The 23,969-nt window shown below is 66.6% G+C and overlaps 2 protein-coding genes across 3 annotated transcripts; both read right to left on the reverse strand.

Moving 5' to 3' along the window:
- PRR7 (proline rich 7, synaptic) lies at positions 1–1,183 on the reverse strand. The gene is made up of 2 exons (XM_035559765.2): positions 772–1,183; positions 1–648 (listed from the first exon to the last, which is right to left on the reverse strand). Exons 1-2 carry the CDS (start codon positions 1,073–1,075, stop codon positions 260–262), a joined length of 693 nt encoding a protein of 230 aa, XP_035415658.1. The 5' UTR covers positions 1,076–1,183; the 3' UTR covers positions 1–259.
- Positions 1,147–21,153, reverse strand: GRK6 (G protein-coupled receptor kinase 6). Of its 2 annotated transcripts, XM_050713571.1 has the most exons (17): positions 21,074–21,153; positions 18,261–18,356; positions 15,520–15,632; positions 15,206–15,283; positions 14,843–14,943; positions 13,496–13,588; positions 13,164–13,227; positions 12,402–12,542; positions 11,526–11,716; positions 10,792–10,829; positions 10,563–10,652; positions 10,265–10,473; positions 9,872–10,009; positions 9,521–9,658; positions 9,203–9,337; positions 1,319–1,415; positions 1,147–1,283 (listed from the first exon to the last, which is right to left on the reverse strand). In XM_050713571.1, the coding sequence occupies exons 1-17, from the start codon at positions 21,123–21,125 to the stop codon at positions 1,147–1,149; spliced, it is 1,911 nt and encodes a 636-aa protein (XP_050569528.1). In that variant the 5' UTR covers positions 21,126–21,153. The 2 variants fall into 2 exon arrangements, with proteins under 2 accessions (XP_050569528.1, XP_035415541.1); XM_035559648.1 differs by lacking the exons at positions 1,147–1,283; positions 1,319–1,415 and adding an exon at positions 7,650–7,700.
- Between the last annotated feature and the right edge of the window lie 2,816 nt (positions 21,154–23,969).

Genomic DNA, 23,969 nt, shown 5'->3' on the forward strand with positions numbered 1-23,969 from the left:
GGATCCACAAACTTTTATTCTCAAACTGTAACAAACAAAATAAGAAACAGAGCAGAGTCCGAGCCCGGCTCCGGGCCCCCCCCCCGGCCGCGGGGGTGCCAGCAGGGGACGGGTGGGGGGCGAGACGGGGAACCAGCCCCTTCCGCGCTGGCGGCGATGGCCCGCGACGGGGACGTCGTCCCCGGGAACAGCGGGTGGCCGAGCCCCCCCGGTGTCGGGGGGACACCCGCAGGCGGCTGCGGCTCCCCCGGGGCCACCCCTAGACGGCCGTAGTCCTGCCGAAGAGGGGCATGGAGACGGGGAGGTGCCACGGCCCTGGCTCGTAGGTGTCCCTGCTGCTGAGCTCCGAGTCCGTCCAGCTGGGGAACATGCGCGGGGAGCACTCTGCCTGCAGGTAAAGGTCCGGGCAGGCCGGCCCGGGGCTGGCCGAGCGGGGCAGGTGCAGCGCCGAGCCGTAGCCGGCGTCGAGGAAAAGGGGTTTGTAGCTGGGGGGCTGCTCCTGCTTCTCCAGCCGCTCGTGGCTCAGGAAGGGCGCGTTGATCTTGCGGTAGAGCCCGCGCGTGTCCATCAGCACCTCGCTGTACGGCGGGGGGGGCTCCGCCATCAGCAGCGCCTCTTCGTAGCACGGCGGCTTCGACAGGTCCGACTCTGCCGGGCAAAGCCCCCCCCCCCCGGCATCAGCGCCGACCCCCGGCCACCACCGCGCTCCCCGGCAAGGCGGGCGCGCGCCCCGCGGCGGCGCCCCGGCGGCACCCCGCTGCTGCTCCTTACCGTGCCGGCAGCTCCAGGGCCGCGGGGGCGGGATGTGGGGGTGGTGGTGGTGGTGGTGGTGGGGCTCCATGCGGAGCCGGTGGGGGACGGCGATGCCGGGGGGGCTGCCCCCGTAGCCCTCGTAGTGCAGCGGCTCCAGCTCCAGCGCGCGCAGGCTCTGCTCCCGCAGCCGCTCCTCCTGCTGCCGCTTCACCCGCCGCCGCAGGTAGCTGCAGAAGCAGCACAGCAGCACGATGAGCCCCCAGATGAGCCAGAAGCCCGCGAAGCAGGTGAGGAAGGTGTAGGTGCCCTGGGACATCACCATCTTCGCCGCCGCCGGCCCGCGGGGGGAGGCCCCCCGCTTCTCCCTGCCCTCGGGGGTCGGGGTCGGGATGCTCAGGGCGGCGGCAGGGCCCGCGCTCGAGCCGATGCGCTCAGGGCCGCCGAAGGGCTCCCCATGCCGTGCCCGGCGTCTCCTCCTGGCCCGTGGGCGCCCGCCGTCAGGGCTCCGTCCTCGCCATGGAGCCGCGGGGCTGGAGCGGGTGGGTCAGGCCTGGCTGCGCGGGGCAGGGGGCGGGCGGCGGGGGCACGGGTACGGCGCGGTCCCGGCCCAGCCGCTGCCCATCGCTGGGAGGGGGCCGCCGGGGAACGGGGTGGGGGGGGCCCTGCAACGAGACAGACGCGAGCGTGAGCGTGGCGGGGACGCGGATGCCCCGTTCCCATGGAGACTCGCTCCACATGCGCAGCGGCACCCGGAGCCGTGCCCGGCCCCACGCACGCCCCCACCGGCACCCCCCCCCCCCAGCTGCAGATCCCCCCCACATCCCATCCCTGCATCCGCCCCAAAGCTGCCGGGCACCCCGGAGCGGGAGGCGGATGCCGCAGCCCCGCAGCATCGACGCCTTTGCGGCCACGCGGCGTCCTCCAGCCTCCTCCCACCCCAAATGTGCTGCGGCACCCGGGCAGCTCCGTCCCTGCTGCCTCATAGCGGGGGGCCACGGGGTGCCCCCGGGGGGCGGGGAGCGAGCGGCTGCGACGTGCGGCACGCGGGAGCACGTGCACGGGGGGCCTCGTGGCTGTAGGGAGCGCGTGGCAGCTCGGGGACGTTTGGGAGGCGGTGATGCGGGAGGGGTTTGGTGGCGGTGGGACCGTCACCCCCGCACGGTCCTTGGCTTTGGGCAGGGTGACAGCTCGGTCACCTTCAGCTGAGCACTGTGCCAAGGGGGGGGGGGGGGGGGGGGGGGGGGGGCTGTGCACATCAGCCAGCGGGGAGCAGCACCCATGGGTGCTTGCAGGCTGGCACGTAAGCGCCCGTCAGGATTATTCTTATCGTGGTGTGGGAGAAAATGCAATCGCCGCCGGGGAGCGGGAGGATTGCGAGCAGCAGCCGAGGGCAGGGCGACCGCGGTGGCTCCGCTCCCGAGTGCCTCGGCTCGGCAAAGGGACGCGGGGTCCCCGGATGGCACAGGGCTGGAGCACGGTGCCCAGCATGGGGACCATGGGGGGGACGCCGCGTGTCGGGGAGGCCGGAGGGGAAGCGGGCAGGGCAGCGGGGCCGGAGGGCCGTGCCGAGCCGGAAGGAAGGAGGGAAGGGGAAGGAAGGGGCTGGGGAGCCACGCTCCGGCGTCCCCGCTCCGTGCGGCGGGGGCTGCTCCGTCGTGCAAACGCGGGGGCGGAGGCGGCGTTTTTTTGGGGAGCGGGGCCCATTCCTGGGGCTCCCCAAGGTGCCACCGCTGCCGGCCAAGGCCAGCACGGTGCGGGCAGAGCTCGCCAGCCCCGGCTGCAACAGGCTCCCCGCCGCCAGCACGGACGGGGGCACCGTGAGGGTGGTGGCGGTGGCTCTGGAGCCGGTGTCACGGCCAGGCTGGGGACAGCAAGGGCTGGCAGCGCTTGGGGACCGGGGGTGCTTAGGGACCGGGGGCGCCTGGGGACCGGGGGCGTACGCAGCCAGGGATAGCTCTGGAGAGGGGACGTTGGGGCTGGGGGTGTCGGCGGCCGGGGGCATTCGGGAAGCGGGGACGCGTGGGCTGGGGGTGCTGGGGGACACCCACGCGGTCCCGCGGGAGCGGACCGGGAGCCCCGGCCGGGTGGCGGCAGGCACCGAGCCGAGTCCCCCCCTTTCTCCCCATCCCTCTCCCCGTCTCCCCCCCCCCTCCCCCCGCTGCCCGCGGCCTGGGCCCCGGTGCCGGGTGCTTCCCTGCTCGGTGCCAGCGGAGGGCGGGATGGGGACACCCGGCGGGGACCTCCCCGCTCCCGCTGCCGGGCGCGGCGGCCCCCCCCCCCCCTTCCTCCTCCTCCTCCTCCTCCTCCTCCCCCCCCCTCCTCCCCGCCCCCCCCCCCCGGAGAGCGCGCGCGCGCGCGCCTCCGCCGCGGCCGCGGCGGGGGGCGCGCGCGCCCCGGGGACGCGCCGCGCGCGCGCCTCCGCCTCCGCCCCGGCCCCCGGTTCCCGGTGGCCACGGCCCCGAGCGCCCCCGCCCCGGCCCCGCTCCCCTCCCCTCCGCGCAACAGGCGGGGGCGCCGCGCCCGTTCCCCCCGCGGCTCCCGTTACCGGCGGCGGCGGCGGCGCACGTGGCTCAGGCGGCGGGCGGCGGCTCCATAGGGCGGCGGCGGGGGGGGGTGGGGGGGAACGGGGGGGGGGGGGGGAGCCCGGTGCGCGCCCGGTGCGCGGCGCCGCCGCCGCCTCCCGGCGCTGCCTTTGTCTCCGGTGAGCGCTCCCGCGCCGCCGCCGCCGCCGCGCACCGCCCCGCCCGGGCTCCCGCCCCGCCGCTCCGCCCCGCCCTCGGCTCGGGGAGGGACCCGGGCGGCCCGGAGCCGGTGGGGCCCCCCCTCGGAGCCCCCGCACCGGGACCCGCGGATACCGGGGGTGGGGGTGGGGGGTGTCGGCACGGCCGCGGGATCCCGGTGGCGTTGCGGCCGCGGCATCCCCCGGCGGGGGGGGGGGGAGCCCGCGGGGGAGGTGGCCGGGGATCCCCCGGGTGACCCGCACGGTCCGTGGGCTGGGGGGGGGGGGGGGGGGGGTGACGGCCCCGGCCGGTGGTCACCCATCCCCTGGGGTGGCAGGGGGCGATGGCCGGAGACCGCTCCCGGGCTGACGGCCACAATCCCGCCGGTGCAGAGCGGGGACAGTGGCTGTGCGGGGGCACCAGCCCCGGCCCCCCCACCCGATGATGGGGTGCACGGTGGTGCCGTGCAGGAAGACACATGCCCGTACCGGGCAGAGGGTGCCAGCGCAGCCCCAAAGGTCAGAGGTGGCACTGGGCACCCTGGGGGTCCCTGCGCTGCCCTGTCCCCCTCGTTGTACCCCACTGACCCAGCCCAAGCACTTATCCCCCTGCACTGGGGCTCCCCCCGGCTATTTGCCACCGGGCAGATGTCACCAGATGTTCTCTGCGGTGTCCAAGCCGGTGTCACGGTCACACCGGGGGCGAGGGCTCTGCCATCTGTGTGCCCGGCTGCTGCCCCAGCACCACGTGGCTCGAGCGGGAGCGGCGGCGGCGTGGGCACCGGGCAGGAGCCGTGCCAGCCCCGGGGCTGCTGTGCCCTCTGGGTGCCCAGAGCCAGAGCATGAGGCGGTGACACGGCGGTGACACGGCGGTGGCACCCTGCGGGGGTGCCGGCGCAGGCCGTGACCCCGCCACCGCTTCCTCCCCGTGGGCAGGGCGGCGGGCGCCCGCCCGAAGGAATTCCTCCTCGCTGGGGACACCGGGCAGCGCAGCCCGCTGCCGCCATCGCCGTGCCCAGCTGGGCAGAGCGGTTCCATCGTCCGTCCCGGCTTCGGCACCGTGCTGGCCTCGTCCCTCCGGCCCCCTTTGCTCCGTCCCCGACTCACCTCGCTGGGCCTCGGCTCCTGCGGTGTGCTCTCAGAGCGCTGCAGCGCGGCCGGGCCGCCTCGGCGGTGGTTGCGGGGTCGCCCGAGCGGCTGGCGGGGTGGGCAGGGGGCTGCGGCCATGCAGGGGGGCCGCGGCGCTCCCCTTGGGCACGAGCGAGGGGCAGCCGGGGGGCACGGGCGGCATCGTCAGGCCGAGGCGAGCGGGTGGGCAGCGGGCGCCCCGCGGGCGGTGGGAGCCCGGCCTCCGGCCCCGCCAGCGCCAGGGGCCGGGAGCTGCCTTCCCCACGGCGGCGGCGGGGGGAGGCAGGCGGGGGAGCGCTCCCCGAGCCACATGGTGGGCCGGAGGAGGAGCTGTTGCCCAGGCAACAGCTGAGAGCATCCTTCACCCCTGAAAATCGTGTGTGCGGCGCTGCCTCCACAGCCCCAGGGCTCGGGGCAGGGCCCGGGGTGCTCAGCACCCCTGTGGCAGCCCCCCCCCCCCCCCCCCCCCCCCCATGCGGCTCACCCGTGGGCCCCACATGCCCTGGATGTGGCTGGGAACGTCTCGGGCCGGGCTTTTTCCAGGGGCCCTACAGCAGCACGCAGGGCACACGCTGCTCCCCGCCTGCAGGGACATGGATGGGGACACGGGCCCCCCCGCTGTTGGGACTGGGGCACCGCTGGGCGAGGCAGAGCCCTTCCCGTGCCCTCATGGGGCTTGGCCCTGGGCTCCCAGCCCCCAGCCCCACCTGAGAAGCCGCGGTGCCCATCACCAGCATCGTGCTGGTGACCCCAGGACCCCCAAGCCTGGGTGCTGCAGCCCAGGCAGTGCCAAAATGGCATCAGGACCAGCCCTAACCGGTGCCATGGGCGCAGCTCTCCCCATCGCTCCCCATCCCCCCGCCGTGCCTTCCTTTCTTCCACGGCTGCAGAAAATTCCTGGATTTTACCCCAAGATGCCCCCTCCGAGTGTGAGAACTCCTCGGCCCGCTCCCATGGCAACTGTTCCCTAGCTACCCAGCCGCACTTGCTATTCTCATCCCTGTGCAGCTGTGCGCGGCCACCCCGCGCTGCGCACCAGGCTGCCGACGGCCCCGCCACCGGCACCGGGCTCCCGGCCCACCCTGCACGGCCCCGACCCTCTCCCAGGCCAGGCTGCCGCCCTCTGTGTCCCCCCTCCCGGTGGCTCTGCTGGCCCCAAGCCCCGTGCCAGGCCCTGGGTGTCCCCTCCCACACACGGAGCCCTCGGTGATGCCACCCGTGGGTACTCGGCCCCTGCGCACACCGGGGTCAGCTCTGGGGCTGCCCCGCACTCAGGAGGGGCTGTGCCGAGGGCAGGCGGGGGATTCTGGGGACATGTCCCAAAGGGGACCACAGCAGCCCCCTAGCACACCCCACGGCACGAGGCTTTGTGCCCGTCACACCCCCGCAGTGTCCAAACCGCCCGGGAGAAGCCACCGAGGGCCACCCGCAGGCCCCGGCGCTCAGCACCACCTCTGCACGCCGGGAGCACCGGCAGAGCCCACGGCCACTGGCAACCGGGCGCAAGGCCATGGGGCCTCCCCTCCTCCTCCCTAGGCTGACAGCCAGCACCCTGCCCGCAACCCAACCCGCCCCGCGCGGCGCCCTTCTGCCCCCCTTCCCCTCGCCGCGGCAGCAGCACGAGGCGCGGCAAATCGCACGCTTAACGACAGGTTTAAAAATTTAAATATTTCCAAACTTTAGTGCAAGGCAAGCAAACGATACCACAGGTCCAAGTAGGTGCTCAGCCCACCCGCGGGGCCTGGCTCAGAAGGAGCAGGGGGCGGCAGCGCACACACACGTGTACACACACACACGTGTACACACACACACACACGGAGACCAGTTATTGCTAGGGACACGGCCAGGACAAACATGCACGAGACAAGACAGGACGAGCGGGACAGGGGCAGGGGAGCCGTGCTGAGCCCTGTGTTGCTCCCCGGGGACACGCAGGACCCCTGCGGGGGCTCAGGTCCCACCACCCTCTGCCCTTAGGCACAGCCACGTTGGCTCCTGTGGGATGGAGGACCCTGGGGGTGCTCCCTCTGCACCCCAAGAGCACATCCCCTTACGTGTCTGCGCTGCCGTCCCGAGGGACTGCCTGCACCCCAGCGAGCACAGATGGCTGGTCCAGAGCTGGCGGGACCGTGCTGGGGACACCCTGCACCACGCAGGAGATCGACCCTTGGGGCTCTACCTTCTGAGCGGCTGCTGCCGGAGTGGCTCCGTCCCCCGGTGCGCTGCAGGCAGGCTGCCGGCGGGCTGAGCCGGGGGCCAGGATCAGCCCCTGGAGCCGGCAGCACGTGAGGGAGGAGGCAGGAGGAAGCAGGCAGGGAAGCAGGGACGAGGCAGTGACGCTCTGCTGCCGGGATGCAATGGTAGATGCTTCGGCACAGGAGATTCCCGCGCCTCAGGGCTGAGCAATGGACTCCTCTGGAGCCAGGGACGCCTCAGCATGGCCAGAAAGGTCCAGGATAAGATGCTTTTACACCTCAAGGCACAGAAGGCCTTTGCCCAGGACTCCCCGGTACAAAGCTGGGATCGTCGCTCCCCCCATAGGAGGACATTTGTGCCTGTGACAGGGTGGGGGCAGCGCAGGCCCCCCCCCTATAGATTAAAAACTGACGTGTGCTATGTACAGACCGACGGATATAAATACACACCAAACCTGCGGCGCCGCTTCGACACCACGGAATGTGGCAGCAGAGCTGCTCCAGCCCGGCCTTGGCCCACGCCGGCGCGATCCCTCCCTCCCGCCCTCGGCCCCAGAGGGGAGCAGCAGCCGGCAGGCAGCGGCGGCACCATCCCCAGCAGGATGCTCAGGACGGTCCACGTCTGTCCTGGGGACGTTGGCTCGCCCGTGGCTGGAGGTTCTCGGGCCCGGGGCAGGCGCTGAGTGCTGCTGCCAGCGCTGGAGCCGTCCTCAGAGCCTTCAGCTAGACTGGTAAAGCTGTAAACAAATCCACCTTGCGGGGCCACTGCTGCCTCGTCCTTCGGGCCGGCCTCTCGTTCTGCTGGGCGCCCGGAGAGGCAAGGGGGTCCCAGGGGCTGGAGAACGAGCTGTGCTCTACAGCCGGGTGGGCTCTTCCTCGCTGTCGCTGCAGTTCCCACAACAGTCCTGAAGTCAGAGGGGCAACGAGAGGGAGGAGGGAGAGAGGAGCACAGCAAGCACAGGGTGAGCACGGTCACACAACCCAGCCCCCAGCTGCCCCCTGGCAGGGCCAGGCCAGGCCCCCCAGGCCTGCGCGTGGGAGAGCTACGTGGAGGCGAGGGGCTGGAGGGGAACCCCAAGGCTGCAGGGAAACAAAGCTGCACCTCGGGGTTTGGCTCCTGGCAGACGAACTTGTGAGCACACGGCTGACTAGCTCAGAAGCTGGGAGGAAGAGGGGCTCCATGGACTACAGCCACCCGGGGAGACAGCTCAGTGCCAGCACGGTCTGCCCCAGGCAGGGCTCAGCAGGCCACGGAAAGCAGCTGAAGCCCTCAGGAGGGGGGCTGAGCACAGGCCTACGCCAAACCCTTCACAGTTTCTCAACCCTTCTGTGTATCCCGGACATCCAAGGAGAGGAGCAAAGGCAACCCGGGGCTCCCCGCAGCCCCCCAGGAGCAGAGCTCCCGGCGGTACAGGGGCAGCTTTGGCTCAAGCCTAGGGCAAGGCTTCCCCCCAGCAGGGAAGGCAGAGAGAGGAGGGAAGCGGGATTAGTGGCTCAGGGGGCAGTTAGGACAACAAGCAGCTTGTGCTCTGGTGGGGGGACGGGGTTAGGCACTGAAGGACAACACTCCTCCTTCCCAGATCTTGCCATGTCCGTGGGCCACCGGGTATTTCCCTGAGCAGAGCAGCCGGGAGGGACTGCTCACCTCTGGAAAGAGAAAACACGTGGCAAATCACAGCTCAGCCCCTGCCACCGACAGCCCATCCTCGGGCAGGTCCTGCCTGCCTCGGGACGAGCTGGGTCACACCAAACAGGGAAGCACAACTGGGAGCTTGGTGGGGAAGCAGGAGTCAGCGCTGGGTGGCTGGGAGTAGGTCCAGGGCAGGCCAGAGCCAACCGTGCTTGAGAGCCCCAGCTGCAAGCAGCTGCCGAGGCAGCAGCCCAGACTTTGCCAGTCCTGGAAAGAAGGCAAAGACTGTTCTGGCCCAGAGGAGACATGCAGGCAAACAAGCCCGCAGCAGATGCGAAATGTTTCCGTTCTCCTCATCCCTAGAAAGCGCCGCTCTCTCTGCCTGCTCAAGGACTAGCAGAAAGGCTCTGGGGAGCCCGGGAGCCCACACAGCCCATACCAAGATCAAGGTCTTCTTCGGGGATGGTATTGTGCATGTAGGAAGGGAGAAGACTTGCTATTTTAGTGCCTTCAGCAGCATCTCTCCGCCTGTGCGACTGCAGCATGTTTAGCCAGGACACTCCAGCCCAGCCCCCTCAACACGCAGCAGCACCAGGAGTGCCTCCCTGCAGCCCTGCACGGGTCCACCCGAGAGCCCCGGGGTCCGGCCACCCAGCACGGGGGGAGCCCGTGTCTGCTGCCCCCCCCCGTGCCCAACCCCCCTGCCAGATCTGCCTGGCACGGGTGGGAGAGGGCTCGGTGCTGCGGAGCAAGCGTTGGGCGAATGTTCTTCCTTACCTGTCTGCTGAAGAAGCGCTGGAGTAACCCTTTTTTGGGCTGCGGGGAAGGCTGCCCTTTCCAGTCCAGGTCTGGGGGCACTGAGCCATCCGTGCTGAAGACATTCAGCTCCTTGAAGCACTCCGTCTCGATCATCTGAAAGAGGGCAAAGATGGCTGCAGCAACTGCCACACAGAGCCCCTCACTGAGGGACGAGCGCAAGAGCAGCAGGGACAGCAGGAACCCTGCGGGACACTGTCCTCAGCCACGGGGAGCACAAGCAGGGACAAAGACCTGTCCTGCAAAAAGGGGCTGGTGCACGTGCCAGTCCCCACCTACCTCGTTCTGCCAAGGAATGGGCACGCTCCCTGTAGCAAACTTCTGGTAGAAGTCATTGTCCGTGGGCTCCAGCTCCACGCCTTTCACCGTGGAGAACTGCTCGATGTCCAGAACGTCCTTGCAGTAGATGGCCTGGGGCTAAAGAGCACAAACACGGCTGTAACGCCGGGCCCCGCCGTGATGCCACCCACTGAGACAGCTGTGGATGTTGGGAATCCGCTTGTGTCTGTGGCCAGGGCAGCAGCTCCAGAAAGAGGGAAGGACCCCAGCTCCTCGGGGAGCCACCCGGGGGCTCCCGCTTCCCTCGACAGCGCCAGCGAGTGACGAGGTCAGGACGTGGGCAGCACTTACGTCTGGTTTGAAGGGGGGGTCCAGCATGCCTGCTTCCAGCCTCCGGAAATTGAGGTGCTTGAAGAGGGGGTGCTCCTTCACTTCCCGGGCCCCAGCCCCTCGGCAGCCCAGGCGCTCCAGGGGGTCTTTGCACAGGAGCTGCAACACAAAGGGAAATCAGTGACCCAGCAGCGGTGCTTCGGGCAGGAGCAGCCCTGCTGTTGGCTCCTGCACTATGTCCCTAGGAACAACATGGGCTCACAAGGAATTAAGACACTCTGGACCCTCCTGTACTATCTTCGAGCCAGAGCAAGGGAACCTGACTTCTGCCAGTGCCTCTCCAGGGAGCAGCCCTGATTTTTTGCTGCGGTGTGCAAAGGGACGGTAGGTGCGAGGGGACAGCGATGCTCGTACCATGGTGCAGAGGGAGCGGGCGCAGGGCGAGAACTTCTCTGAGTACTCCTCCTGCACATCCTTCACCAGGCGCTCCACCTCCTCCCGCTTGATCTTCTTCTTGCGCTGCTGGAAGGGCGACTGCCCCTCGATCATCTCGTACACCAGGCAGCCCAGAGCCCACCAGTCCGGGCTGAACGTGTAGCGCTCGTTCTTCACAACCTCTGGAGCTACATGGGAGCAGGGGCGAGGGATGTGTGAGGGCAGGGAGGGTACGTGTGCAGTCAGAGGGCTTCTGGATTAAACCAGGGGCACTTACCCATGTAGCCGACTGTCCCGACACGTCCCTTGATTGTTTGGCCCTCAGGCACGTGCACAGCCAGCCCCAGGTCTGAGATACGGATGTGACCTGCACCGAGAACGGCACAAGTCAACAAGACAGGGTCAAGGGACAGTATTTGAGGCTGCCAAGAACACGGAGCAACCCTGGTACAAGCACAGGAAGAGAGAAGGACCTAGGCCTGGGTTTCTCTTTGCCCTGCACTCACCATGGTCATCCAGCAAGATGTTCTCTGGCTTCAGGTCCCTAGGAAGGAAGAGACTAGATCAGCAAGAAGCCCACTATGAAAGCAAAGGGCACAGGGAACAGCGACATCTCAGGAAGTCACAGGTAAGCAGCAGAGGGATACAGGGCCCCTGCCTCAGGCACCCCCTGCCCTGGAGCTGGCCCTGCTGCTCGCCCCTGCCAGGCAGAGGCAGGTCATGGCAACCTTCGATCCTCCACAAGGAGGCAGTGAGCCTGTGGCTGCCTCCTTCTCTGAAGGTGCAGAACTCAGAATGGGGCAAGCTGTGCAAGAGGGAAGGAGCAGAGGCTTCTCCTGCTTGTCCTGCCCAGGGCAAGGCACAGGGTAGGACAAGGAGGGACTTTCTGGCTCTGGGTGCTATCCCTAATGCAGCATCACACAACAGGCGAGCGCACTCAGCTTGTTTTCCCTCCTGCCCAGTGTCAATTCTGCCTGTGGAGTTAAGCACCCAAGCGCATGCCCTGTGGCACTCAGAATTCGCATCCTGCTCTGGGTGATCCTTTACCAGCACAAGGAAGCAAAACTAAGTCTTCCTGCGTCTCCCATGAGATCAGCTTTCCGTTCCTGATCCCCTCTCACCCAGCTCTGTGCTGCTTTCAAACCTGGGCTTATTTTCTTGAGCAGACAGTCCCGGCTGGGCTAGTAAGAGCAGCAGAAATCTTGCTCCTGCAGCTGGTACAAGGTCTCACAGCACGCACCTGTACACTATCCTCTCCTGGTGCAAGTCCTCAAGGCCACAGCAGATCTCAGCAGCATAGAAAGCTGCCCGGGGCTCCTCGAAGCCAGCCTCTCCCATGTGGTAGATATGGAACTTGAGGTCCCCTCCATTCATGAGGGTCAGCACTAGGCAGAGAGCATCTTTAGTTTCATATGCATAGGCTAAGCTCACCTGCAATTCAGGGCAGAAAGGCTGTTAGAAGACACAGCTGGAAGAGGGAGGCCCCACACTCTGATGGACACTTTGTCACCCAAGAAGCCAGGCATGGGCAGCGGGACGGGGCCTTTACAGAGGGGAGGAGGCAGCGAGTGAATTGTTCAAGCCCAGGGAGCATCTGTAAGTGCCCAGCGGCCCCTGCACACCCTCAGCTTTCCTCAGACAGGGAGGACATTATCTCCCCGAGCCAAAACTGCTCCCCTTTGGGGGCAAGCAGCACCCAGCAGCAACCCTGGGGCACCATCTCATGAATTCTCTGTAATGGGAGGTTTCAGGCTGTCCACACCTCTGTACAGCCAGGGAGAGCTCCCTGCCACGCAGCTCAGGGCTAGGCTTCTGCCCATTCGGCTGCCTGGAAAGACAGTTCTCACGGCTTTCTTTTGCCCTAAAGGTAACGAGGTGTCTGTGAGACCAGATGGGACTTTGGGCCTGCTTTTGGAGGCATTCGGGTCATCTTGTGGAGGCGGCAGGAGGTCCTGCCAGACCCCAGCCTTATGAGAGGTGCGCAGCCACCAGGAGCCTGCCCCGTAGGCAGCGCCTGCTCCTGGGGAAGAGCTGAAGAGCACAGAAGTGCCCGGCCGGCTGGTTGTGGAAGGAATCAACCACCACAGCAAAGTGAGAGCAATTCCCATGTACTTACTACAAACCTACTGTTCACTTTTTCCAGGATCTGTTTCTCGTTCAGGGCCATGGCCTCTCCCTTCCGCTTTTTGATCCGTTTCTTCTCCAGCTTCTTGCAGGCGTACATCTTCCCCGTGGCACGCACTTGGCAGGCACAAACCTGGAGGGGGGACAAGGCTCAGCGCTCTCCCACTGCTGTTTCTGTCGTGGGGTTTAGGTTCTGCTCTTGAGAGGCACAGGAAGGCAAAGAAGTTCTTGTTCCAGCCTCACCCCGAGGTCAGCAAGGAGCGTGCTGTCAAAGCGAGGACACGGGGAACAGCGACATCTCAGGATGTCACAGATGAGCAGCAGAGGGATGCAGTGCCCCTGCCACCTGTAGCAGACACCATGGCTGGTGCCTGGGAAGACAGAAGGCCACTCCAGAAACAGAAGGAAGCCTGACAGTGACAGTTTTCAGGACTGCAGTTTGCTCTGCCAAGACACTGGGAGAAGACCTGATTCCCTACCCAGCAGTGTGCACCGCACAGCACACGCTACCTCTTCTGTGCAGCCACCTTCTGCAACTCCCATGGCTGGCAAGAGGGGAGCTCCTGTCCATCAGAGAGGAGCTGACGGATAATGCAGTGCCCAAAGCACAGCAGTACCCGGCACAGAGCCCAAGGGAACAGCCCTGCAAAATCCCACAGCCCATCGAGCCAGCAGCTCCTTGCCCCAGGTGCTGAAGCAGCTTGCAGCACGCTGCCTGCCCGCCCCGAATGCAGGGGAAATGCTGGTCACTCACCTCTCCAAAACCGCCCTTGCCTAGCACACGGTACTGGCGGAAAGTGTTTTTGGTCACTGGCTGCCTGCAAGGCAAAGGAAACTGGAGTGAGATGGGAGCAGGAAGAGAGCAGGAGCTGAAGCCCAAACCACCCCCATGCCCTGAGTCTGGGGGTCACCCTGAAGCCCCCACTGAAGCAGACCTTGCTTCCCTGCAAGGCTGGGGCAGCCAGTGGAGGCTGTCTGTGCCAATACGGGCCCTGAAGGAGAGGGCCCAGCAGGGGAAGGAGCTCTGGGGACCCCTCAGGCAGCCCGTGTGCTGCAGGCTCAGGTCTCCCAGCGAGGCAGCATTACCGTTCCAGCCATTTCCACTGCAGGAAGCGGTTGAAGTACAAGCTGTCGAGGTAGTCGGCAAAGGGAGCCACACTCAGGTAGTCGTGGATAAGCCTAGGAGAGAGCAGAGCCAGGAAGGCTGGTGAGGGCTGCTCACGGCTGCAGGGCAGACGGCGGTGCAAGGAGAAGAGCCCCGAGAGCCCGGTCACTTTGCCATCCCCTCACCCAACCCAGGGCTGAATCACCCTGCACAGCCCTGGCCCAAAAGCCCACCCTCTGCACTGAGGCTTGATGCAAAAGGAAGGTGTGTTGGAGACACGACTGGGACAGAGGTAGTGCCCTGGGACTAGGCTGGCACTGGTAACTGCGGCCTCTCAGCACCAGCTCAGGCCGTGGGACTAAGGGGGATGATAGGGCTCTGCAATTCCCCCTGCTCACAGGGCAAACGCACGCACACGGCTGTAATCAGCTGCCGAAAACTGCTAGCAACACTCAGCACCGGGCGCCGAGCCATTCAGTTTCAGATGAATATCCAGCACAATGGCCACAGGGGATCCCGCTCGGGAGAGCTGACTGCCTCACAGGCTGGTGCCAGGGCTGCCCAGCAGAGTAAAAAAGCCTTAGACACAGTGTCTAGACTGGAGACATGCATCAAGGCGAAGCGGATGGGCTCTTCCCCTTTCAGAGCTTGCCAAGAGAAGGCAGGGCCCAGCCCGGAGGCTCTGCATTCAGACAGCGACACCAGTTACCACACACGGAGCTAACGCTCCCCAGAAGACTGCAGCAAAGCCATTGCCACAGCCCTGGGTTAGGCAACGCGCTCCTGCCGCTGCTCGGGGAGGGGTGGGGGCCGCCAGCCCCGTTTCCCTAACAGCTTCCTCTTCGCACCCGGAGCCAGGACCTCGGTCACCGATTCTGCGATGAGTCAAGGGACCAGAAGTGACCTTAGATCCCCGTAGCGACGGCCTCCGTAATCTACCTGCAGCTCTATCTGTGGCCAGCGGGAGGGGACAGCTGGCACCGCAGCAGTCAGCTCTGCGCCACTGCTTCCTACCAGCGCCAGGCACGAGACCAGAAACAGCACGGCCAGACTCTGAGGCTTGCTGAGACGGTGTCTTCCCAAAGGGCAGCTCAGACCCGCGGCGAACCGAGAGGAGCGACAAAGGTCCCCGCAGCAGTTTGTGGCTCTCAGAGCCCACAGGATCTCGTCGCGTTTGTTTTCCTGGAGCTGTGTTGCAAACCACTAGCCCCGAACTCGCCCGGCCCACACAGTCCCAGCCCTAACACCAGCTCTTGGTTTCCTGGAGGAAGGGAGCGGGGTGGACGAGGTGAGCTCCCCGCAGCACCACCGCCGGGCCCACAACGTACTTGGTGGATTCCTTGAAGAGCTCCTTGGAAGGTTCCTGCTCCAGCCGCTCGCAACAGGCATCCACCAGCTGGGAGGGGACTTCAGGCACATGGTCCTCGCTCTGGGGACGAAGGGAGCGGGTCAGACACAGTGAGCAGAGCCCAGGGGTCCTGCCGGGAAGGGGAAGCCCACAGAAACAGCACCCACGTGCCCACCTGCTTTAGCAGCAGTGGGAAAAGCAGCACATTTTTACTCGTCAGGTGGTGGGGTGGACTTTGCCCCCACCCTCCTGCCCAGCACCGCGGCAGGATGTGGGCGATGACAACTGTCAGCCTCCCAGCTGTTCCACCACGGCAGGCAGCAAACCCGGTCCTCTCACTCACCTTTGGCTTCAGGTACTTCTCGATCAGGTGCTGCCCGCATTCCTTCCGCTTCTCGTCCGGAGCCACCTCGTACCCGGCCTGCACAGAGCAAACACCGTCGGGGGCAGGCCCAGCAGGAACCGGGCCCTGCTGCCAGGCGACGGCAAGGCCCTGCCCCAGAACCAGATCCCCGGCAAACACCAAGGCCCAGCCCCATCTGGGAGACACGGCAGCTCCCGGGAAAGCCCTCCTGGCCCAAAGGACCCGGCCATGGCCCCAGGTGGCCAGGAACGCCCCAGCCTCCCCCCGCGGAGCCCGAGGGGCCCGGCCCTTACCACGGCGTCCAGGAACTTGACGCAGCGCGACAGCTCGGGGCGCGTCTCGCAGAACTGCCGGAACAGCGTGCGCCCGATGGGCTGCCTCTCGCACAGGCTGTGGTAGTCCCGCTCTGCAAACGGGGACAGACAGGGTCAGGGCGGCCGCCCGGCGGGCTGCTCGTGGGCCTCGTCAGCCCGAGAATCCCGGGAGAGGGAACTCAAGGACTAAAGGCTGCCACGACTGAGCTTTCACGGCCCCCTGCGGAAGGTGTTCCCTCAGAGAGGCTCCAGCTGCTCTGCTGTACGGTCTCCCCAGCTCATTTTGAGGAAGGGATCTCCGTATCTCCCCTCGATCCCCTCCCCATGGAGGACCGGCAGAAACACAACTTTTTGGGGCCCTGAGGAACACCCTGAGCTTGTTTTGAGGCAGACCCATGCCCAAGCCCAGGCTTGCTCTGATGACTCCTGAGCCGCTCCGCTTCCCCAAGGCCCTGCTGAGAGTGGCGGGGCCAAAATGGGGGAACCACTTCCAGAGGTGTCCTGGTAGCACTGCACCCTGGCCCCACTGTTTGTACCTCAGGTCCCACCGCCCTCTGCAGCTGGGTTTCCCCTGCTGACTCCTCCTAGCCCTCTCCCTGAGGTATTTTGAACCAGGCACAAACACCTTTGACTATCCAGAGCGCTTCCAGCTGTTTTTTTCCCTTTCTAACAGTTAAATACTGTTTAATCACGGACCAGAACAGAAGAACCACTGCCCTGGAGGGCCACGGGCTGCCTGGGACTGGACGTGCAGCCACTCAGCACCTCAGGGTGCCCTACACCCTCGTGCAAGGGCACTCACAGCTCCCCAAACACACCTCAGAGCGGTGCTTCCACCCTCTTCCTCCCTTCCCCTGCCAAATTACTGCAGTGCTACGGTCGGAGAGCTTTCCCTGAGACCTGCCCTATACTGCAGCACCCGGCCAGGGCCCAGCACCTTCCTCAGCACCCGTCAGCCCCTCACCCTGCCCTGGGCGGCCCCTGCATGCTGCCCGGTGCGGGGTGCTGCCGCCTTCCTTTGCCGGCGTTGCAGTTTGTCCCGAGGAAGCCGCGGCTTCCTGGCGGTGCTCAGCGTGCGGGGAGGCTGCCGTGGGGGCGGGGGCCGCTTCGCCAGCTCGGCCGCCCCGGCTGGTTCCCTCGTCTGCAGGGGAAGGAGTTCCCCTTGGGAGCTCGGGGCCGCTGGGATGGGTTCGGGGCTGCCCAGGCGCACCGCAGGGTGCTGGCGGTGCCCAACGGCCGGCGCTGCTGCCGGCGGCCAGCCCCACCGCAACCCCGCCGAGGGTCCTGCAGAGGAAGCGAGCGTGTCTCTGGTGGGCTGCGAGGGGAAAACAAAGGGAAAACAAAGCACTGCAGCTGCTCAGAGACCTGTGTGTAGGGATCGGGGCCGCCTCTCAATGGGGAAACCGAAAGAGGCAGGCAGAGCGCTTCTCTCGTGCCTCCGCAGGGGGAAGTGGGGGCATGGGTGGTGACAGCCGCAGGCTGGGAGGGATCTGCCTGCGGAGCATCGCAAGCATCACCGTCCTGGACAGTGGGACGGCAAAAACGGGCAGACCACCAGCACCCACCGCCAGCAGATGGGTGGTGTAACGAAGCTGAGCTTCAGTGCTGGAACAGGTATCATGGCACCCACAGGATGCGTGCAGAGGAGGAAGAATCTGACAGAGCGGCCAGAAAAGCACAAAGAGGTCGGGGCGGCCAAGACGAGAGCTGCAAGGACAGCTCGCACCAGAGGTGCCCTCAGTGCTCAGGACCTGCTCCGAGAGGCGGCCGGCAGCAAACCAAGTCCAGAGTCTCTGACTGCAGTGGCTGCGAAGCCAGCCCGGGGAAGGTGGCTGCGGGCTGGGAGGTGACAGCGTGCAGGACGGAAGTCATTAAGCCAGGTGCTGCAGTCCCACGTGCCTTCAGACGGAGCCACCCATCTCCTTGGGGCTACCAGCACCTGGGACACCCGGGCAGTGCAGAACCGGGGACGGGAGCTGCGGGCGCGTCCCAAACCCAGGCAGCCCAGTGACACCCACCCTGAACCAAAGCCAACGCTGTGCCGCTCTGCAGCTGGTGGCTGAGTCTGGAGCGACAACTTAAACAAGCTCTCCCCTTCCCAGAACGGAGAGCATTCCCACCCTTCAGCTCCCCAAACAATTCCACATGATGTCAGGACCAAACCTGCTGCACAAACAACATTAAACCCATGAAGAGTACAAAGTGCAAAATTAAAAGGACAGGCCTAGCCCTGCCCATCTGCACAATTCTTATCCATATGGCGCAGCAAGAACCCAGTTCTGCCCGAGTAAAGCTGCTCTGTTAGAAGCTGAGGGCTCAATCCCAGCCGGGCAGCCCAGAGGATGCTACCAGGAACTTTGTAACTTGTGCAAAGGCACCCGTGAGCAACGCTCCAAAGCTCTGCAGCACCGAGCAGGTCTGTTTGCACCGAGAAGGGGGCAGACCTCTGCTGAAGCTTGTCACGGTCTAGGTTTGTGGGCACATCAACAGCAGCTGGGACTTACCTACTTGTTGTTTCTTCCCTCCAAACGATGTGGGAAACCCAGCCAGGATTTGGCCCACACGTGCCCCGTTGCACACCCCTGACCCTCACACGAGTCGAGTGTGTTCAGGTGTGCCCAGCTCCGGCAGCGCAGTGCCCAAAGAGACCCCCTGGCCCCGGGCGCTCGCCCCCCGTCCCGACCCCGCAGCCGGGGCGCTGCCCAGCTCCCACTGCTCACCGAGGGCTTGCCGGAGATCCTCGCAGAGGCTGATGTGGGGGAACTGCAGCATCTGGCGCCATTTCTTGCTCTTGCCCTTCCGGTTTCCGCCACCACCTGCAGGGCACACAAATTCGGGGCCATGAGGGATGAAGGAGGGGCGTCCTGCCGCAGCAGCAGCCACCCTGTGTCCATCCCAGGCAGGGCCCGGCGGTACCACCGCCTCCTGGGGTCAGAACGGAGCTGGAGCCGCTGCTGAGTGCCGGAGGGGCCGGGCAGACCGCCCGCTCTGGCTGCTCAGAAGGCAGAACCAAGTCACAGGCGGTACCACTGAGGCCTTTCCTCCCGATGCTTCAGCTACTCGTGTTTGAGATGGGAAAACGAAGGCGGAGGGCGGGGTGCCTACAGCCCCAGGTCACCCCGTGCCTTGGCTCCCGGGCCTGTCCTCAGGACCTGCGCATAACGAAGCACCTTTCGAGGCCAAGCCCTGCTCGGTGTGAAGCTCCCCGCCGCCAGTTTCCTGCCGTGGTTCCGATGCTCATGCCACCTACTCACTCCAGGCTGATTGCTTACTCCAGGGAGGGGCTCGCAGAGAAAGGACACGAAGCTGGGAGACAGGAATTCCTGCTCTAATCCCGGCTCCACAGACAGCTCGCTGCATTGCCCCGGGCTCATCGCTTCGGTTTCCCAGCTGTGAAGTGGGGACACTCCCACCGCTCTCCCGAGATAAGCCAGCCTCCCAAAAGCAAGATCCAACAGCCAGATATGACTCGCGCTTCAGGTGCTGGAGTAAGTGCCCAGCGCTGCAGGACAGGGTGGGAAAGCTTCTAGATAGACCAAAAGATTTACATCACAGCAAGCGCCGAGGACTGAAACACGCCGGATCGCTCGGATCAGCCGACCTCCAGGGATCCTGTGTGCCCTCTTTGGCAAGGCACTAAGCCGCCCCGCTGAGTGGGGCCAAAGGCACGGCTTTCCGAAATCAGTGTTGACCACCATTTACCAGCCCTTGAGAAACAGTTTCATAAGACGTTCCTCCGCCGCAGATGCAATTCGGCCCCGTCCCCGAGGTCCGGGCTCCCGGCACCCGGCAGCAGGGGAGGCACCGGGGGGCCAGGGGGATGCCGCACGGCCCCGGGGAGCTGCGCTGCATCTGCCCCCCAGCAGCAGCCGGGCTGCACGACCGTACGCGCTCAGGAAGGAAGTGACTCAAGGGTATGCAGGGGTGGAAGAAACCAGCAGCGCAGACACCTTCTCGTCAGCCACGGCTTGCGGCCGCGGAAAGGACAGGGATGGCTAGTGTGCGAGGGCACGGGAGGGTAAGCCACCCGCGGCCCCGTAGGCACGGAAGGAAGGGCAGAGCTGTGCCCCGTAACGCCCCGGGGATGCGGGTCTGCACCTTGCGGCCTGCTGTGGAGGGAAGGAGGCTCCAGTGCCTCTCGTGCGTGGCTCCCCCCCCGGCCCTGCGGGCGATGCAGCAAAGAGCTGAGCGGGGAACTCGCACCCCGAGCGCCTCCGTGCTCAGCGCCCTCGTTTTGGGGACAGGGCAAGCCCGGAGCTCACCGCAAGGGCGTTTTCAGGGCTCGGTGACATCTTGTCGCCGGGCTGTTGAAGCCAGCAGAAAGGGAGGACAACGGAGGAGGGCTCCTCCGCCTTCCCTGGGCCAAACTCTCCTGGGGTTCCCTTCCTCACGGCAGCACCTCTTGGGGCCCCGGCACCACCAGGATGTCCCAGCACACTGCGGGTGCTGATGGCACCACCGGAGCCAGGCTCCCGCCCACCCGCGTGAGGCTGGGTCTCACGTCCCAAGGTCCCAACGCCGCCGTTGGGCTCCGTCTGCGTTCGGCGTCGCCTGCACCGGCGCCCAGATCCCCGCTTCCCGCTGCCGTGCCGGAACCGTCTCCCTGAAGTCCAATTTTCGGGCAGCTCGGAGTCGCCTCTGCCCGGGCGATTTTAATTTCGCTGCTCCCTGCTGCTCAGATCTCACCCCCAGAGCCTCTCGCTAGGTTTTAGCGGGTCCCTCGGGACCGAGGATTGCCCGGTCTGCACGCCGTGGGCTCAGCACCGCGGGGACCGGACTCCCCCCGTGCCCTGCGGGTCCTGCCGAACTCCCCGGTGCCCGGCTGAACCGGAGCTCTGCTGACTGCTGCAGAGCCCGCGGAGCTCCCGGTCCCCCCGGTAAGCCGGGAGGAGGCTCGGAGGCTGGGAACGGCCTCGACCCCGGGGACCGGCAGGAGGAGGCCAGGGGCCGCACAGACCCGGGGCAGGGCAGCCTCCGGGATCGGCGAGGCCGCTCCCCGTGCACTGGAGGGGCTCAGGACCCCCCGGAGGGGCTCAAGATCCCCCCGGAGGGCCGCATGCCCGCAGGCACCGGGGGTGCTGAGCACCGGTGCACCGAAGGGCACCGAGCTCCGGGGCTTCGTGCAGGGCAGGGCGCCCTGCAGCAGCCCCCGCCGGGCCCGTTACCTCGCCGGTAACCCCCCCCCGGTTACCGCCCCGGTCCGGGCGGTGCCGCCACGGGCACGGGTCCCCCCGGGAGGGCCCGGCCGGAGCCGGCGGGGCTCAGCCCGCCCTGCCGCCGATCGGAGCCGCCGCGGTGCCCGCGGGGGGGGAACCGAGGACAGGCCCGGGACCGGCGGCAGCCCGGGGAGCGGCGGCGGCTCCTCCCCGGTTCCCGGAGGCGGCACCCGGTAGCCCCGGGGCAGGCTCCGCCGGGGCTCCCCACACCCCACCCGGCACCGGCCGCGGGCGGCCCCGTCCCTGCCCGCCCCGCGGTCCCCTCCCCGCTGCGGGAACCGAGAAGAGGGGACCGGCCCGGTACCGGCTCCTCTCACCTTCACGGGCCTTAAGCAGGACGGTGTTGGCGACGATGTTCTCCAGCTCCATGGGCCCGGGCGCCGCCGCCTCCCGCCCGGCTCCGCGCCGCTCCCCGCCGGCACCGATCGCGTCCCGGCCGCCGCCGCCGCCTCCCCCCCCCCCTCCCGCCCGCCCCGGCCGCCGCCGCCGCCGCGCTCCGCCCCCCGCGGCCCAGCCCGCCAATCGCTGCCCACGCTCCTCCCGCGCCGCGCTCCCATTGGCCCGCCTCCCTCCTCCTCCCCCTCCCCCCCAGGAAGCCTCGCCCCCGCCGCTGCGCCGCTGCACTCCCGTTGGCCCGCGGCGGGCGGAGGTGTGAGGGGGCGGGGCGGAGAGGGGGAAGAGCGCGTCGCGCGGCGGTCATTGGTGGAGGCCGGCAAGGGGGCGGGGCCGGGTGCTGACTGGAGGTAGAGCTGTCAGTCGGAGAGCGCAGCCGCAGCGCCGGGCGGGGATTGGGCAAGCGGCAACGGTGCCCACCACAAGAAGGTCCCGCCTACCCCGGGCTTTGATTGGGTTGAGAGCTGCCACTCTGTGGAGGAGTGGGTGGTGATAGGGGCGTCGCGTAGGGGGCGGGGCTAAGAGGGTATTTATAAGGGGGTGCGGGCACGGGGGGCTGGCACACGGCGGTGGGCGGGTTGCAGGCTGGGTTGGGGGCGGTGTCGCTCTGCACATGTAGGGCGGTGCCAGCTCCGGCCCTGTGCTCAGCCCCACCGGTCAGTGCTTTAGGAAGAGCCTTGGGTTTCTCTTCCAGTTGGCCTGGGTGCTGCCCTGCCGGCTTCCGTCCTGCTGGGGCTCGGTTCTGTGCCCTTTGCGTGCCCTTTTCACGCCCAAGCGCCTTTAGGGCTTGATTAAGTGCTGCTCCTGGAGGCTTCTTCCCTCTACTGATACGCTCTAGAAGCCTTTCCTCGTGGCGCTTCCGGTAGCAGGGGCTCTTCCCACCCAGGGAAAGCTGCAGCCTGGGAGACCAGTCCTGCCCGCTCCCCTCAGTGCCCCCACAAGCACACCGTGAGCTCTGCCCCTGCGTGCTCCCCGTGCTCCTTCCACCCAGGCCCTGTGGCAGGTCTCTCCTCTAGCAGCTCTGCCGGTAGGAGCCAGCCCAGGGCCCCTCTGCTCCGTGCAGGCAGGAAAAGGTTCCTGTTCTCGTTATCTCCCCCGATAACAAGACAAATTGCGCGGGCAGCGAGTGCTTGCGAGAACCTGCAAGGGCCGTGCTCTGCCGCGTCCTCCAGGCTCTGCCCGCGGTCGGGCGCTGCAGCGTTTGGCCGTGATCCCCGGCCATAAGAGCAGTGGGGTGCTCTGCCCCGCCGTACTGCGGCGGCGATCTCCCGTGTCAGCCTGCCACGGCGGGATGAGGTCACGCTGAGCGCGTTCTTCTTTTAGAGCTCTTTTCCTTTTAAAGGTGGCATATGCTTATTTTGAGCCGCAGATGCAATGACTTTGTTTTCGTGCGTCTGCACGCTCACCCCTGAAGTGCAGCTTTCAGTTTCCTCCTAGCTGGCATTTTGCAGCACCGCGGGCAGGCGTTGCTGCCCGCAGCACGGTGTCGGAGCACGCACGAGGGTCCCGGTGCCCCCCAGCAGAGCCGGTGGCAGCCCGGCTGGAGGGGGAGAGGGCTGCAAACCCACGCGTGTCACAGCGCAGGGTAATAATTCAAAAATAATCTTGACAAATCAGAGAAACAGCATGACAACACAGGATGCGGTTCAATGCCGACAGGCGCAGGTACTGCACGGGGGCAGGAATAATCGGTGCTCGCAGGGGAATTGTTCTCCCGGCAGTGCCTGTGTCTCAGCAGCTCGCCAGCTGAGCAGAAATAAGGGTCGTGCTGTGGGGGGTAAAGCAGTCCTCGAACAAACTTTGAATGGAAAGGGACATGGAGGGGATGGGGCAGCCTGCTTGGCCTGCCTGCCGTGGGTTGCGATGCGCATCCTGCTGTGTCTCTCCCTGGCTGTGCACCCCTCACGTGCCCTACCCCGGGTATTTTTAGCCGCAAAGTGCTGGTTAATTGTGAAAAGGCGAAAGGCCGGCCGCAGGAGGGGAAGCAGGCAGTGGCGATAGGGGCAGCTCCTTCCGTCCAAACCATGCCAGTGCCGGGCCCGATCCCACAGCATCCCCATGGGGAGTGGGGCCGTGCCTGGCGATGGTGCCACACGCCGACCCGACCGGGGCCACCTGCCCCTCACCACCCGAGTGCCCGCATCCCTTGCTGGTCCCCGGGGCTGGCCTGGGGCCGGCGTTCCTCAGGATCCGGCTCCCAGGCGCCGGCGGCTGTTTTTAGCCGAGTGAAAGTTTGATGTTTTGAGATTTTCTATTTTGAGCTGCGAAGCTGGAGAAGTCGAGGCGCCTCTGACCCCTGCGTGTCTGCGCAGAGCAGCGGGGCCGGGCTGGCCTGCCGAGCACGGGCACTGCCCATGGGGGCTGTGGTTGCCCCCGGTCTTCACCCCACAATTGCCCCCTCGTGCCCCAGGCCGTGAGGCAGTGTGTTTCTGCATGGCCCCATCTCCTGCACTCTCCCAGGAGAGGACGGCCTCTCCTCCTGCAGCGAGATCCTGCTGAAGCCCCCGAACAGGCAGTAGGGTGTCCTGCCCCAGCCCAGCACCCCTCATGCCCCCATGGCATGGCACAGCTCCATGCTGGAGAGGACAGCCTGGGGAGCCCTGGTGGAGGCACTGGGCCGATACTGGGATGCTGTGTGGCACGACCAGCTCAGCCCAGCACCCATGGTGCTGCCACATGAGGGTTTTGTGTCCCACACAGCAGCCACAGGGTCTGTCCCTGTGCTTTATATGAGGATGCTTGGGGCCAAATGCATGCAGAGGAGCTGGAGTTTGCTTGTTCTTGGGCAAATCCAGCCAGCTCAGGCTGTCCCTGCCTGGT

The sequence above is a fragment of the Cygnus atratus genome, chromosome 14 (genome assembly GCF_013377495.2).
Source record: "Cygnus atratus isolate AKBS03 ecotype Queensland, Australia chromosome 14, CAtr_DNAZoo_HiC_assembly, whole genome shotgun sequence".
Classification (NCBI taxonomy): domain Eukaryota; kingdom Metazoa; phylum Chordata; class Aves; order Anseriformes; family Anatidae; genus Cygnus; species Cygnus atratus.